Source organism: Gymnogyps californianus, chromosome 1, assembly GCF_018139145.2.
Source record: "Gymnogyps californianus isolate 813 chromosome 1, ASM1813914v2, whole genome shotgun sequence".
NCBI classification, from domain to species: domain Eukaryota; kingdom Metazoa; phylum Chordata; class Aves; order Accipitriformes; family Cathartidae; genus Gymnogyps; species Gymnogyps californianus.
In genome coordinates this window covers 150025331-150038735 of record NC_059471.1, presented here as the reverse complement: position 1 = coordinate 150038735, position 13405 = coordinate 150025331, and the positions used below count along the sequence as shown (strand labels likewise).

General features: G+C 38.3%; 1 protein-coding gene across 2 annotated transcripts in view; it reads left to right on the top strand.

Moving 5' to 3' along the window:
* Positions 1 to 13405, top strand: part of CACNA1C (calcium voltage-gated channel subunit alpha1 C) — a 487530-nt gene that overhangs the window by 73252 nt on the left and 400873 nt on the right. For both annotated transcript variants that reach the window (XM_050892845.1, XM_050892854.1), the window contains exons 2-3: positions 2871 to 3194; positions 6863 to 6966. In XM_050892845.1, the coding sequence (XP_050748802.1) occupies positions 2871 to 3194; positions 6863 to 6966 (428 nt within the window). The remainder of the gene's footprint in view (positions 1 to 2870; positions 3195 to 6862; positions 6967 to 13405) is intronic.

Below are 13405 nucleotides of genomic sequence, written 5' to 3'. Positions count from 1 at the left end.
GTCCGCAGCCTCTGAGCTTCATAAAACAGACAGATCCTTATCAGTAATCAATATTTGTAATATTTGTTAATATAAATCTGTCATTACTGACTCATCTTTTGAAATTAATTTGAGACAAAGCACTTTATTATGGGACTGGCGATCGTGCTAGAAGCAAAAGCAATGAAACCACCAGAAGCTGTATCCTTAACTTTGCTGGCACTTCAAAGTCAAAATGCATAGACTTGAACCCTCATATGAAACCTAACTAATAAGCAATAATAATGAAGAAGCTTGACACATTCCCAAATTGCAGAAAAGTCTTCATTAAGATGCAGCAGCTGTTTATTTTCAGGACCACATGGTCTAGTCAGCATGATAAGAACACAGTGGCGATGGATCAGCAAGTTTGCTTTTACTGGAAAACACACACATCTTTCTTATCCATTCTAATGGGTCAATATTAAAGAAGAGCTGGAGTTGGAGAATAATTAGAGTAATTTTCCATTTATTTTTCTTTCTAGCATGCCTCAGGCTAAGGAGGTCAAATAGATGCTAAAGAGAAAAACTGCATCTGGAACTAGTCTGAAAATAAATATGTATCCCATGAGTAGGGCTGTGTACAATTTGCTTAGTCTTAGAAAACTAACTAAGTTTGTCTGCCAGTTGATTGCCTGCTTCATCGAGGAAATCTGCTTAGCCTGTGTGATTCTGAAAGCTCTTTTTCTTCAGTTTTGAAATCTGAGGGATGTGAATTAACTATTTCCCATTTCTTGTTTCTTTCAGCTTTCCCTTTCACATATCAGAGTCATATTACTCACCAGCTTCCTTTGGCTGGTTTGCAACTAGGAGGTTTTTCAGTGAGCAGAGACAAGCTCTAGATTTTCCTGCTCTGCAATGTAACTATAACAGCCTGGAAATCTTATGGCAATGCCTGACATAAAATAACATCTGACTCTATCATGTCCTTCCTTGCGATTCCGTGAGATGAATTTAAAAATCTTGCATGCTTTCTAGGTAGAGGCATATCCTGTTGCACTCTGCATGTCAGTGTAATTGTATTTATTCTACCTGCTTTAATTCATTTGTAGTGCAGTCATTGCTGTGATATCTTGGCACTGCACATCCAGCTATGAAATATGCATCTTGGGTAATTCTGTTCAAGAACAGTTTGCCAGTTCCCTGGGTTTGAATGTCTTTCATCCGATATTTTAAGGAAAACAGAGTGTCACATGGTCTTCTGTTTGCTTTGTCTAGTAGTCTATAGAAGCTCATCTGATCTATTTAGTAACACTGTATTTCTATATTAATCTAAAGTGGAACACGGTCAATAGTAGACTTCGAGCTTGCTTTGAAATAAAAGGTGATCTAACACCTTTACTGAGTTTCTACTATTGGCTTCTTGCATGTACACTGTTTCTGAAGCATAGTCTCTGCTGATCAGATGTAAGGGGAAACAGTCTCTTGAGTGTGCAGTGTTTTGAAACTGAACTCTGGTTTCATAGTCTGTGAAGAAATAAGATCTATAGACCGTTTGGGCTTTCCTTTTACCTGTATCTCAACATATGGGCCACAGGCAAACTCACAAGTCCACAAAAAAAGATAAGTAGTCTCTTAAATCTTATATAGGACATATCTAAACAAGACGTTCTTCCTAATTAAAGTTTGCTGTTGTGACTTTGTGTAGATTTTGTTACACTTTTCTAACATGGCTTGTATTTTCTTCTATGAAGTGTCTATGGCAAAATTTAGTTAATCTTTCACAAGCTCTCACATATCTCCATTGAAGTGTACTCCAAAGAGTAAGGGAATCTGTTCTGAAGTTTCAAAATTCATTCATTTTGAAGTGATTAAGTTTTGAGTCACTGAAAAAGCCTCATTGAAGAGGCGCAGGTGACTTTACTGTCTTTACTGAAACAATGGAACAACTGCACTAACTTGAAAGGGTGACTTTCATTTTTTGTACTAAGACCTTCTAAATATCAGCCAAATGTCACCTGACATATATATTCTATTATTATGATTGGGCAAAAGTATATAGTCCCTCAGTTTTGGCTAAAAGAGGTGCAAAACTTGGGACTGCTAGGTCTTAGCATTCCTGTTAATACACACTTTTAAAGTAAGTGTTACTCCATTGATTTCAATAGTTCGTCTGTCTTAAAATCAGCTTATCAGGATAAGGAATCAGTTCCAGTTTCTAAATATATGTTGGTTGGCCTAAACTACTCTGCACAGCATCCTATAGAGCACAAAAGCCATGAACATTGCCTTTGTGTTCCAGTTTCTGCTTCAGTTGTACCTTCTAGTCAGGCTGTTCTTAGGCTTATACATATGTACTGTTTGCAGAGAGAATTAAGCTCATTGTTAAAATTTCACTTTACCTTGAGGTAATCTTGAAAGCATAAGGATTTTTATGATAGGACTTGAGAATTTCATTTGGATGCTTTGACACGTACTAAATAGCATAGCGCTGCATGTCTCTGTGATAAAGCGATGAGAACTAGCCTCGCCTCTTGAGCTTTCAAACAACCCAACTTGCAAAATGTGTGGGTAAAAAAGGAAAAGGAGGACAGTTTCTTTTCTGTGAATCCCTGGAGATTGTATTGATTGGAGGCACTTCTAACAGCTCCGTGTCCGTTGGGTCTTGTTGGGACACTGTTGCAAGACGAATGATTGCATAGTAGTATTACTTTAAAATGAAGAGTTTGAATTGGAGGAACAAGCTGGTAGTAAGTGGATACCCTACACTTATCCTTAACCTTAGCTCTTGATTCTACTGATACTTAAGATTTTTAAAAACACTATTTCTCTTTTCTGCTGTTTAAAAAATGTCTTCACAAATTTCTGTGTGTGTTTTTTTTTTTTTTTTTTTTTTTTTTCCCCTTTCACAGGTTCCAACTATGGGAGTCCCCGTCCAGCTCATGCCAACATGAATGCCAATGCAGCTGCAGGGCTTGCCCCAGAGCATATTCCTACTCCAGGGGCAGCTCTGTCCTGGCAAGCTGCGATTGATGCTGCCAGGCAAGCCAAACTGATGGGTAGTGCTGGCAATGCAACAATATCCACAGCTAGCTCCACGCAGAGAAAACGGCAGCAGTATGGGAAACAGAAAAAACAGGGTACCACCACAGCTACACGTCCTCCCCGGGCACTGCTGTGTTTAACACTGAAAAATCCCATCCGGAGGGCATGCATCAGCATCGTCGAATGGAAATATCCTTTTTGATGTTCTCATTTGGAAAACAGCAAATTGTTTGTGCGCATCAGGCACTATTCATAAGTGTGAAGAAATCAATACATTAAGTTGAAAGGCACCACTGGGAACGTAAAGTACCCGAATAGTTTTCGATGTCTTAACTGAGATCATTTATGCTAGGGGGAAAAAAAGTTTAGGACTGAAGCCTTAACTATACCCTTGTGTAAGAAACCACTAGAAGTTTAAGTGATAAAGGTTAGGGGTTGAATTCTGCTGTTTTAAAAACACGTGGCCCAGGCTGAAATCAATGGGAGATATGCAAGATAGCTGAGGCCAGAATTGAACTGACTCTATGGGATTGATAACAGCTGCTGGCTTTCCCTATTTTTTTTTGCAGGCACTTAAAGAGGTGCCACCAGTTAAACAGCTCTGATACTTTGAATCATACACTTTTATGTTAAACATGTGGCATCACACTTTCTAAAGTATGGAGAAAAGAATGGGAAAAGCAGGAGAAAAAAACCCAAATGTATGCGATAAGACCCTGAAACAGGGCTAAGGTCTGTTAATATTGGAATTCCACTTAAACTAATAAGGCTCACTAATGTATGGTAAGAGATACTGGTTATCTGGAAGCAGGGAAAAAGAAAGACAGTTAAAGTAATCCTGCAACATGTACAAATACAGTACAGGGCCAGATCTAGTAGTCTGAACAAAAGACAGACTGTGTCACAGATGATAGATGATAACCACTGACACAGAACTGCAGAATGTAAGGGTCAGCGCTGCTTCCCTGGAAAGTCAGTTAGAGTTTGGCCATTGGCTTCATCATGTGGAAGAAGCAAGGCATTTTTAGTCACCCAAGTCTGATCAGCACAAGCTGGAATTTGAGAATTTGGTGTGAAACACAAACTGAAATAAAATATACCTTCCTCACCTCCCCAAAGAGAAACCAAGACTAACCCTGAACAATAACTGTCAGTAAATCACAAGCTAATGGGTTTCTTCAGTAAATACAAAAGAAAAAGCATGTTGTTAGGGATAGATAAGCACATCAAGGGAAGGCAGTACAGAACTTGGCAGTAGTTAATATGATAAAAAAATCAATGATGGCATTTAAGACAATGTGATAATATTGTTCCTTTGGGGGTCTGGTGGGATGTTAAAAAGACAAAAACAGAATATGAGTGTATTAGGTCTTGCTGACATGGAGATATTTTTCAGACGAAGAACTTGTTAAAAATGCTCCTGTCAGTTCTTAGATGTCCTTAAACCTGCCTGCCTATTCCTTTCTTCTTCAGATGCTAATTTTTAATCCCCCTGATTAAGTTTGTTACTTTTTATCCCTTCTGGCATAGCTCTGATACTTTAAGCATAAGATGATGGACGATGACTAACAGGATGAAGCTGAATATTGGTTTACTTGCCAGCAGCCCAGTAACCAGATGTCTTTAGAGAAAGAGCACAGAGTGACATTTGATAAATAAGATCAGCAATGAATGATGGGAATGATGTGTTGTAAAACAGGATACAGCACTGCTGAGATCAAGAGAGGACCAAACAATGCGATTAAAGCAATCCAAAGATGCTGATGCTTGCATCTTTTGGTTTTGTTTGGTTTTAGGTGAGTTGATGGAAGGTTGTTGTTTTTTTTTTTCATCAGAACCTCTCATTGGACATCTAGTGTTTATAAACATGAAACACTTCAATGACAACTAGCAATATCAAAGAGTTGTGATAAAGTTTAATTTTATTCTGTACTCTGACTTTTTCTAATTGCTAAAAACTTCTGAGGAAAGCTTAGCTTAATTTGCTGAACCACTGAAGTCTAAGCATAGTGGATATTAAACAAATATCAAATGGTACTTCCGTGGTGTTTCTTACTCAAACATTATAGTGTTAAGAGCCTGAATGTGCGATTGCATATAAGAAAAAATGAAATAAAGTAATTACCTTATTTTGCAAAGATGTAGCTGTGTATTTAATTTTCTGCTATGTGCGCAGTGTATTTGTAGATTTTATACCATGTTATTTTTACAGTGCAAAAAGAGAATAGAAATAAAATAAAATAGGCATAAACAGTGATAAGTTAATAGATAATAATCCTGTCAAAAACAAAAAGTCTAGGAAAAAAGCGATTAAGAAAAGGAAAGCCTATGGAAATTCAGGTCTTTATGCAGTAAACACTATATATACAGCCTGAGGTATCTGAGAAGTCCCATTGACTTTACATGTAATCTACCTACCCTGATCTGCTCTTCTTTCTCCATATTATCATATATCTCCTGTTATTTGTAGGTTTAAACATGGTAGTCTGGCGAGTTTGGAACCCTTTGACTCTTCCATATGTGAAATGTAGAACGTATCTGATCATACACAGTGGTCAGGTGCCTGGGATTTGTGTATGTCTTGCAGTTCAGGCTGCTGCACATGCCGATCTCCAGTTCTTTCCTACTAAAACCTACTGAGAACAGTAGTCTGCTGACCAAAATCATACATGCTGTGCTGACATTTGGCGACGCTGCAAAGCCAGTCCCATGGTAGATAAATTCATGCTCAAATGCACTCTATGGCACAGGTTATACTTGGCATTCTCCCTGTCCTATCCTGCTCTTCATTCCCCTCCAGAGCACTGGCCAGTTATCCCAGAGCTAGCCTCCAGGATATTCTTGTAGGCAAGTAAATGTAGACAGATGGTAAATCTGGTCTCTAGTCTGAGTTTGGAGACACTTCGCAGCAATTAAGGTTAAGGAGTCCACTGAAGTAGATGAAGTACAATGCCAGCAAATTGGTCAGTAGAAAAATGCCCTTTGATTCCAATGGACAGTCAGTGGGGCATCAGGGTTGTGCAGGATTTGTTTGTTGAACATCCCAAATGTTTCGGGTTTTTTTTTCCCTAACAAAGCTGATGCCAGGCTGAAATGCCCCTGAATTGGTGCTAGTTTCTCTGTCATAAGGAACTCTTAGCTTGCTCGTGTTCCTAATATACTGTGTAGGCACGTTTGTTTTCCCTATGATGCCAAATGAAATGCAAATAAAAGAAAAAGAAATACTCCCTCAAATAATTTTTAAGCAAAACAGGTATACATGGCAATGTGCAGTATAAGCACATTTTGGACAAAGCCTCTTTCTTTTTGCCTTAACAAACTTCATCATCATTTAAACATCTTCTGACAATGTATGCATGTATTTCTTGGACCCTTGCATTTAACTTTGAGTTATGAGAGAGAGATTGAGAAAGGGGGGAAAAAACCACCAAAAAAAAAAAGAAAAACCCACCAAAAACTTTTGTTAAAATTATTTCAGGGTTTGTAAATGCAGATGGAAAAGACCGAGAGAAACTAATCATAAGAGGAAAGATGACAGTCCTTCTAGAACAAGCTTCTGTTATTAAAAATAGTACAGCCACACTTGGAGGAAAATAGGGAAAATGCAATCTAAATAAATAAAAGAAGAAAAAACTTTTAAGAAATCTGTGTTTACTCTGGCACGCGACTGGCCTACACTGCCTTTGACATATTAGGAAGATTCTTGGCTAGAACCTCCTAAAAGCACTTAAAAAGGCATATGTTTCTTTTCAGAATATAAGGGGCTTGGAATGTTTTCTTTAAACAGAATTCTTAAATCTTTTTTTTTTATTTGTGTGTGCACATTTTGGAACAATTTCCTTAACTCCATTCCTCAGACCATTTGAAATAATTATTTTACTGACTATTTTTGCCAATTGTGTGGCCTTAGCTATCTATATCCCCTTTCCAGAAGATGATTCCAATGCCACCAATTCCAATCTGGTAAGTCCTTGATGGTGTTTAGTCTTACTATTTTGAAAATCCTACTTAAAAGTGAACAGAGAGACTGTTGAAGCTAGGGAACATAAATATATCCACCGAAGATGAGAACATAATAGAGTAAAAATTGTTTTTGAGTGCTATGTCTCCTCTATTCATGTTAGCACCTGTTTCAGTTGAGCTGGCTTTAGAAAAGAATGTTCCAAAAATTGTGCGGGTGCTGTATGTGATGTTTTGGTTAACAAATTTCTGTATGCTGCAAAAGTGCTTGGTAAGTTTTAAACTGCAGGTATTTGCGGAAGAAGTCTTTTAGTCTTGGATTATATGGTGGTTTTTGTCTTACAAAGTGCCATTGTGAAATTGATCCTGTCCTCTCAGGTGATACACGGGAGCACAGCTTGGTGACTAATTTCTAGGATGTACATTAATGCTTGCATTTCACAGACACGTGTGTGGTTGAACAATGTTTGTGAGTTTGGGTTTTTTTGTTTTGTAGGGTGTTTTTCCTCCCTCTTGTTGGGGGAATATAGCTTTTCCTCTGTCACCACTGATGCTAATGTTGGTACTTTGAGATAGAGCTGTCCATATAAAAAGGAGAGTGTGTTTACTTTTGGCTTAGCATGAAGTCATAGCAAAGAATTCTGTTCAGTAATGGCACAACACAAAACAGCTCTGGAATGCAATTCACTGAATTAGCAGAAAACATTTTTCTTCCTCTCAAATATGTGAACAAATCTCCTACTTGTCTGGTCGGATCAGGATGAAAACTTGCTCCCAGAGTTTAAGAGTTGGGATGCTATTTCCTGATTAAAATTTACTGAGACGTAAGAAATTTTAGAGCAACAGAGGAGGAAAACAAAAGTCATACTTCCAAAGTAGGGATAATTGGGATGGCTGACAGACATAATTAAAATGATCCATGCTATTCTTGGAAGCCAGTCATTTGATTAAATATCTGTTGAAGTTGTATAAAACAAATTGTGAACTTCAGGACTTTGCTGAAACAGTACTTCTGTGTTTAAAAAAACAAACAACAAAACAAAACCGAACAAAAAAATTGTAGTGTAGTGCTTTTCCACTGTAACTCCTTAAAGAAGTTTAATAATGGGAGCAGGAGGAGATAAGTGATTGTTAACTTTTAATTATTCTCTATATTTACAGAATATGTGAATTGATCTTGTTTCTCTTTTGCTGCTATGTCTTTGTTAGCTTGACTTAGTGTTTAACAATGATGAATTGCGGTGTGTATGTTTAAAACACTTCAGTATGGCACCTTTCAAAAATTAATATCTTTTATTAAAAAAAGCAAATTCAGTTGATTCTCTGGCTATAAAAGACAGTATGTTTTTTATTGCACATTCTGACTTGCAAGGTTGAAAGAGGAAAACGAAGCAGAGTTGAAGGTTAGAGAACTCTTAATTTGTCTTGAGTTTAATTGGGTGTGGGTGTTTGCCTTATTTCAGTGAGGAGTCTGCTGGCTAATACTAGGTTGGGAGTATATTCGTAATTGAACGAGGTATATTGAAACTGTTCTACTATCAGAAAATATATGCATCTTGTGAGCTGAGTTGCTATTCTGCATCTGTTTTCCAAGACATCTTTTGCATCATTTGGTCAATCTATCAAAACGCTTATGTTATTTGTGAGTAGGATTTAAAAAACCACAGCCAAGCAAGAATTATCATCTCAGGAAAGTTTAGAAATGTTATAGATAGAAATGTTATCCTCCTTGAGGATGAGGAGGCATTGTTAATTTATCTAAATAGCTGTTTCACAGAAGTAAGGGGAGGAGAAAGTAAAATGGGGAGTCTGCTTGACTACACTTTGTTCTTTGGGTCTTAATGGAAAAAGTAATTAAAAATGGAAAATGAGATACTTAGTATCCCATGAGGGGCTCGCACTAGTGGAATTAAAACTCTGTTCTACACTATAGATCAAACCCTGGAGCTCTGACTGCTCAGTAGCCTTTGGTCCTTTGATCTCCTGTTAGCTGTTAGTCCCTGTTTGTGGTTGTGGATGTTGGGTTTTGTGTGTGGTTTTTTTTGTTTGTTTTGGGTTTTTTTTTTTTTTGTTCTCTCAGGGTGATATATATATATATCTTGGCATGTATATACTGCTGTTGGGAAACAAACTTTTTAAGTATATGTCATATGCTGCATTCTGAAACTTTTCACAGAATTGTGAAGAGTTGTATGTTGTGATCAGTGAGTAAAGTACTGAGCAATAGGGAGGGGAAGTGGAAGCAAATGGGTGAGATAAGGGTGAAAAAATGTGTTAGTTGTGTTTTGGAACGGGATGAAAGAATAGATGAAACTTGGAATTAAAGGAAAGCTATTCCAGATGGCGGGAACTGCAGAAGAGTGAGACCTTACTCTCAAAGAGCCAAACTGTGCATGGAAGTGACTAGAAAGAAGCTGGGTGTAATAATATGTTCCTGTAAAAGCTCGTGTACTCACATGAGGTTTTGTTTGGGTTTTTTTTCCTACCTGTAAGCATGTATTTTGCAATCAGATTTATTTTGTAGCCATGAAGTCTAGAGTTCCAAAGGCTATAATCTGAAACAGGAAAGGAGTGTATGTCTGCAATGTGTGCACATAGGTTAATAGCATGCACAGATGTGTATACTGTGTAGAAGTGTGAGTCTGACTGAATGTATGCAGAATCTTCCTAGCTGCCCAGAAGAAACTTTCACTTGTGTAAGAACTCAATTAATTTCCATTTTGCAATTTAGTTTTTTTTAGGCGTAAAGCTACCACAGAAACTCTCACAACCCTGATTTCCTGAGCCATCCCTAACTTCCTAAGACATGAAGAAACTATCTACAGAAAACATATGATGGATAGGAACTGTTTTACAGGGTCTGAAAGTGACACAACAGTTTTCCAATAAGCTGTGATTTTTCCCTTAGAGTTCGAGTATTCCTTCTCTAAAGTTTCATCATAAATTTTCAAACAATGTTTTCTTCGGGAGCTGAGGTAAAAATTCAATCAGTAGTTTTTAACAAGCTAATGGAGTAGAGGGTGGTGAAAGAAGAGAAAGGAATTCTGAATTATGTGAGTGGCTTCTTTCCTTCTCTCTGTGAAAGTAGAAAAATGATAGCTAAATAATGTTTTGATAAATAATTGCTCTGTATGAATTTCACAGATGTGATCAGCCATTGGTCAAATAGGGCATACTTATTGCTGTATGCCTTCCACAGAAATCTTGAAGAGATACATGCTTCATTTGCCTGTACAAAAACAGTAACCTACAGTCATATCTCCATTTTAATAAGCCTTGTCTTTAGGTGCGAGACCTATTTGATATGATACCACAGTAATTAGTATGAGCATTGGAACTAAATACAGAAAAGTCCAATTAATAATTCCTTCCCTTTTGCGTTAGCAAGAAATTGTGATTAGCTGTTATGTATTACAAATTTAGGCCAAATACCACATGGATGTTCTGACTGGTTCTCTGCAATCTGGCTTCCTACAATAGTAATTCCTATAAATCCTCAAGCCATTTTTATCAAGTCTAGGGATGGTAACTTGGACGTGAAGCACTTTCATTATTCAAATGCACATTTATACTAAACCCCAGATTTTGTAGTTTTATGCTCACTGCAGTGTCTTTGTCACTGGCTTTAAGAAAAATGCCAGAACAATATAATGTAGTAATAACAAATGCTTGAAATTGGCTTTAGCAGTTTTTATGTTTTACTTCTGCAGTGTGTTCACTGGAAAACTATTGAGCTCACACAAATGGAGGGGAGTTGTATTGGGTGCAAAATGCTTTTGGTATTAATGAACTCTGCCGAGACTTTGCTTAAATTTACAAGTAAAGAAAGGTCATGCATGACCCTGTGCAAAGAACAGTTATGTATTCTCTTGATGCAGACAGGAAAATTGGAGCTAGTTTGAGGGGAATTAAAGTTAGCCTGCATGAGAGGCTGTAACTGATATGGAGGCTTTCTGCTTGTTATCCCTGCAATTATGCATTAGAACAGAGATAACGTACGTTTAGGAATAAAACTATAGACTGCCTAAGATAGGAAGCTGAGAGGAAAATGCTTCTGTCACTTTACTGGGAATTCCAAATGGCACAAGCCTGGTCAATGTCACGGCATGGCGATAACATAATGAGGTTAAGACCAAGGTTTACAATGCGTTCGGTGGAAGGTGACTCAGTCAGTTGTTTATGCTTTGGATACATAGCAGGAGAAGATTCCTTGTGTTGTTTTGATAGCTCTGCTTTCCCTCCCTTGTCCTTATTACTGGAAGGAAATCCTGTTGTACACTAGTTAAATTTAAAAAAAGATCTCTTGTGTTTATATGTGAGCTTATAATGGGATGTCACCTTCAGACGAATTTGTTAAACCTAAAATAGGACCCTGTGAAAGGAAAGATGGGATTTCTGCTTGCTTGTCAGTGCTTGTGTTAGCCAGTGATTGTGGGAATGCCTGCCTATGGAAAGGGGGCTTGCCTTTCAGGAAGGTATGGCTGCTTTGTTAACTGGTGATTATGGTAGTATCCAGTTGAGCAGGTGATTCCTGTACAAAAAAGAAGAAAGTGTTTTTAATCTTTTTGCATTTGCAGCAGACTGACACAATAGGTGTGGATGTGGCTATATATATATTACATTTCTAGATACTGGCATGACAAACTTCAGCATTTTTTATATCAGAGAATTCTGGAGTCAGCATATTGAACAATCTCTCAATTATTCTTGTGCAAAGTCAGAAAGTGTTAGAGCGCAAAGTGGGGGTGAGGGGGTCAGGAAAAGAAAGGATGGCTTTTCTGGATAAGGATAAGGAAGAATACTGCACAAAAGCTTTTGGTTCTCTTGTGTCATTGCTATCGTCCTCCTGTGTGACAGTTCCCAACTAGTAAGTGAATACAGTAATGAGATAGGCTAACATTAGGCGTGAGGTGCAGGGTGGGATAGAGTGGATACCAAGCTAATAAGCTCTGATAGATTTACTAGCTTGGGCCTCATGCCAGCACTGCTACAGCTGGGGGAAGTTATAGAATTTGAAAAATGAAGAGTAAGTGACAGAAGCTGGAAGAGAGGAGCTGAGGAGGCTGGAAATGGACTGGAATCAGGATGAGGAGAAGAAGAAAGGAGATTGTTCCAAAAAATCCTTGAGGATTTCCTCCAGAAAGATTGTGAATCACTGACCTGCGTGATGTTAAGGAAGTTGAATATGATGGAATTTAGGCTCAACGTTTCCAAAAGTCCTCAGAAGCCTTGCCTCTGACAGGGAGAGGCTGATACTCAGCATCTCTAGCAGTAGTGAAGCACAGGGTGGAAGAATAAGCATTGGGTTTGAGAGGAAGACATTCAAGCTTGTCTGCTGGTTCTGGTGTTGGCAAACTGTGTGGCCTTGGGTAAACTGCTGTCTCAGTTTTGCCATCTGTGAAGTGGGTTAGTTACTGCTTTCATGGTGAAGGCAATTAGTCAGTGCCTTACATCACACAGACCATTACAAGGAATGCTGTAAAAAAGACTGTCAAGAAAAGAATAAAATCTGTAGCAATCAGTTCCAAGCCAGTGGTCACTAACTGAACAAGAAGGGTAAAAGGTATGATGGAGGCCTCATTTCTTTGCACTGGTGGGGGCAGAATATAATTTCCGCAGAGAAGCGCGTAGGACTGCATCGTCACAATTTGCTGATGTGTGTTGAATTAATTTAAGGGGGACTCTTAACTTTTGATGCTTAAATTTGCAGCCTTTATATCTTTATTTTAACGTAGTGGTGTCATTTCCTAGGCTTTGTGAAGATGAAACTGGTAAAGCAGAGATTAACACCTATATGTGTTACTAGCAGGACCAAAACTGTTTGGTTCCCTGGGCAGGCCTCCTCCACTTGAGTTGTCTGGGTAATCAGCATTGGTAAGAGGTGGTTCTCTGTGTGGACCAGGTGACGATAGGATTGGGAAAGTTTGGCAGAGGGATTCAGAGGTCTTTTCCCACAACAGAGGAATGCCAGGTTCTATTCCAGGCTCTGGAAAGCAATATACTTGAAGGGCTCCTTTGTATCTTTGGAAAAAGGGCTTTTTCTGGCTCTTCCAATAATGCCTCCTTCTGAACCTCCCCCCATCTTGGCTATAGTTGTCTGATCTATAACTCTTCCTCAGTTCTGCCATTTCTGTTCTTTTTGTTTACTGGACTTAGAGTCCATACTTCAGGTTTCTTATCTTTCTACTGTTTCATTAGCAGTTTTCTGTTCTGCACAGGGCTTGCTGTTGAGTCCAAATCAAATCCCAGCCTTCTGCTTCTCTTTATACCAGTGGTGCCAGTGTCCTCACCCAGTCTGTACTTGTTGTTTACCATCTCTTGATCTGCTCTGAGACATCTCATGTCTGCCTGTCCTCATTTTTTGTTGCTTTTTTAATTCATTATCTTTGCTTTGCCAAGTAATTTTTCTCCTTCCAGTCCAGCTTCCATCAGACCTGTCCTT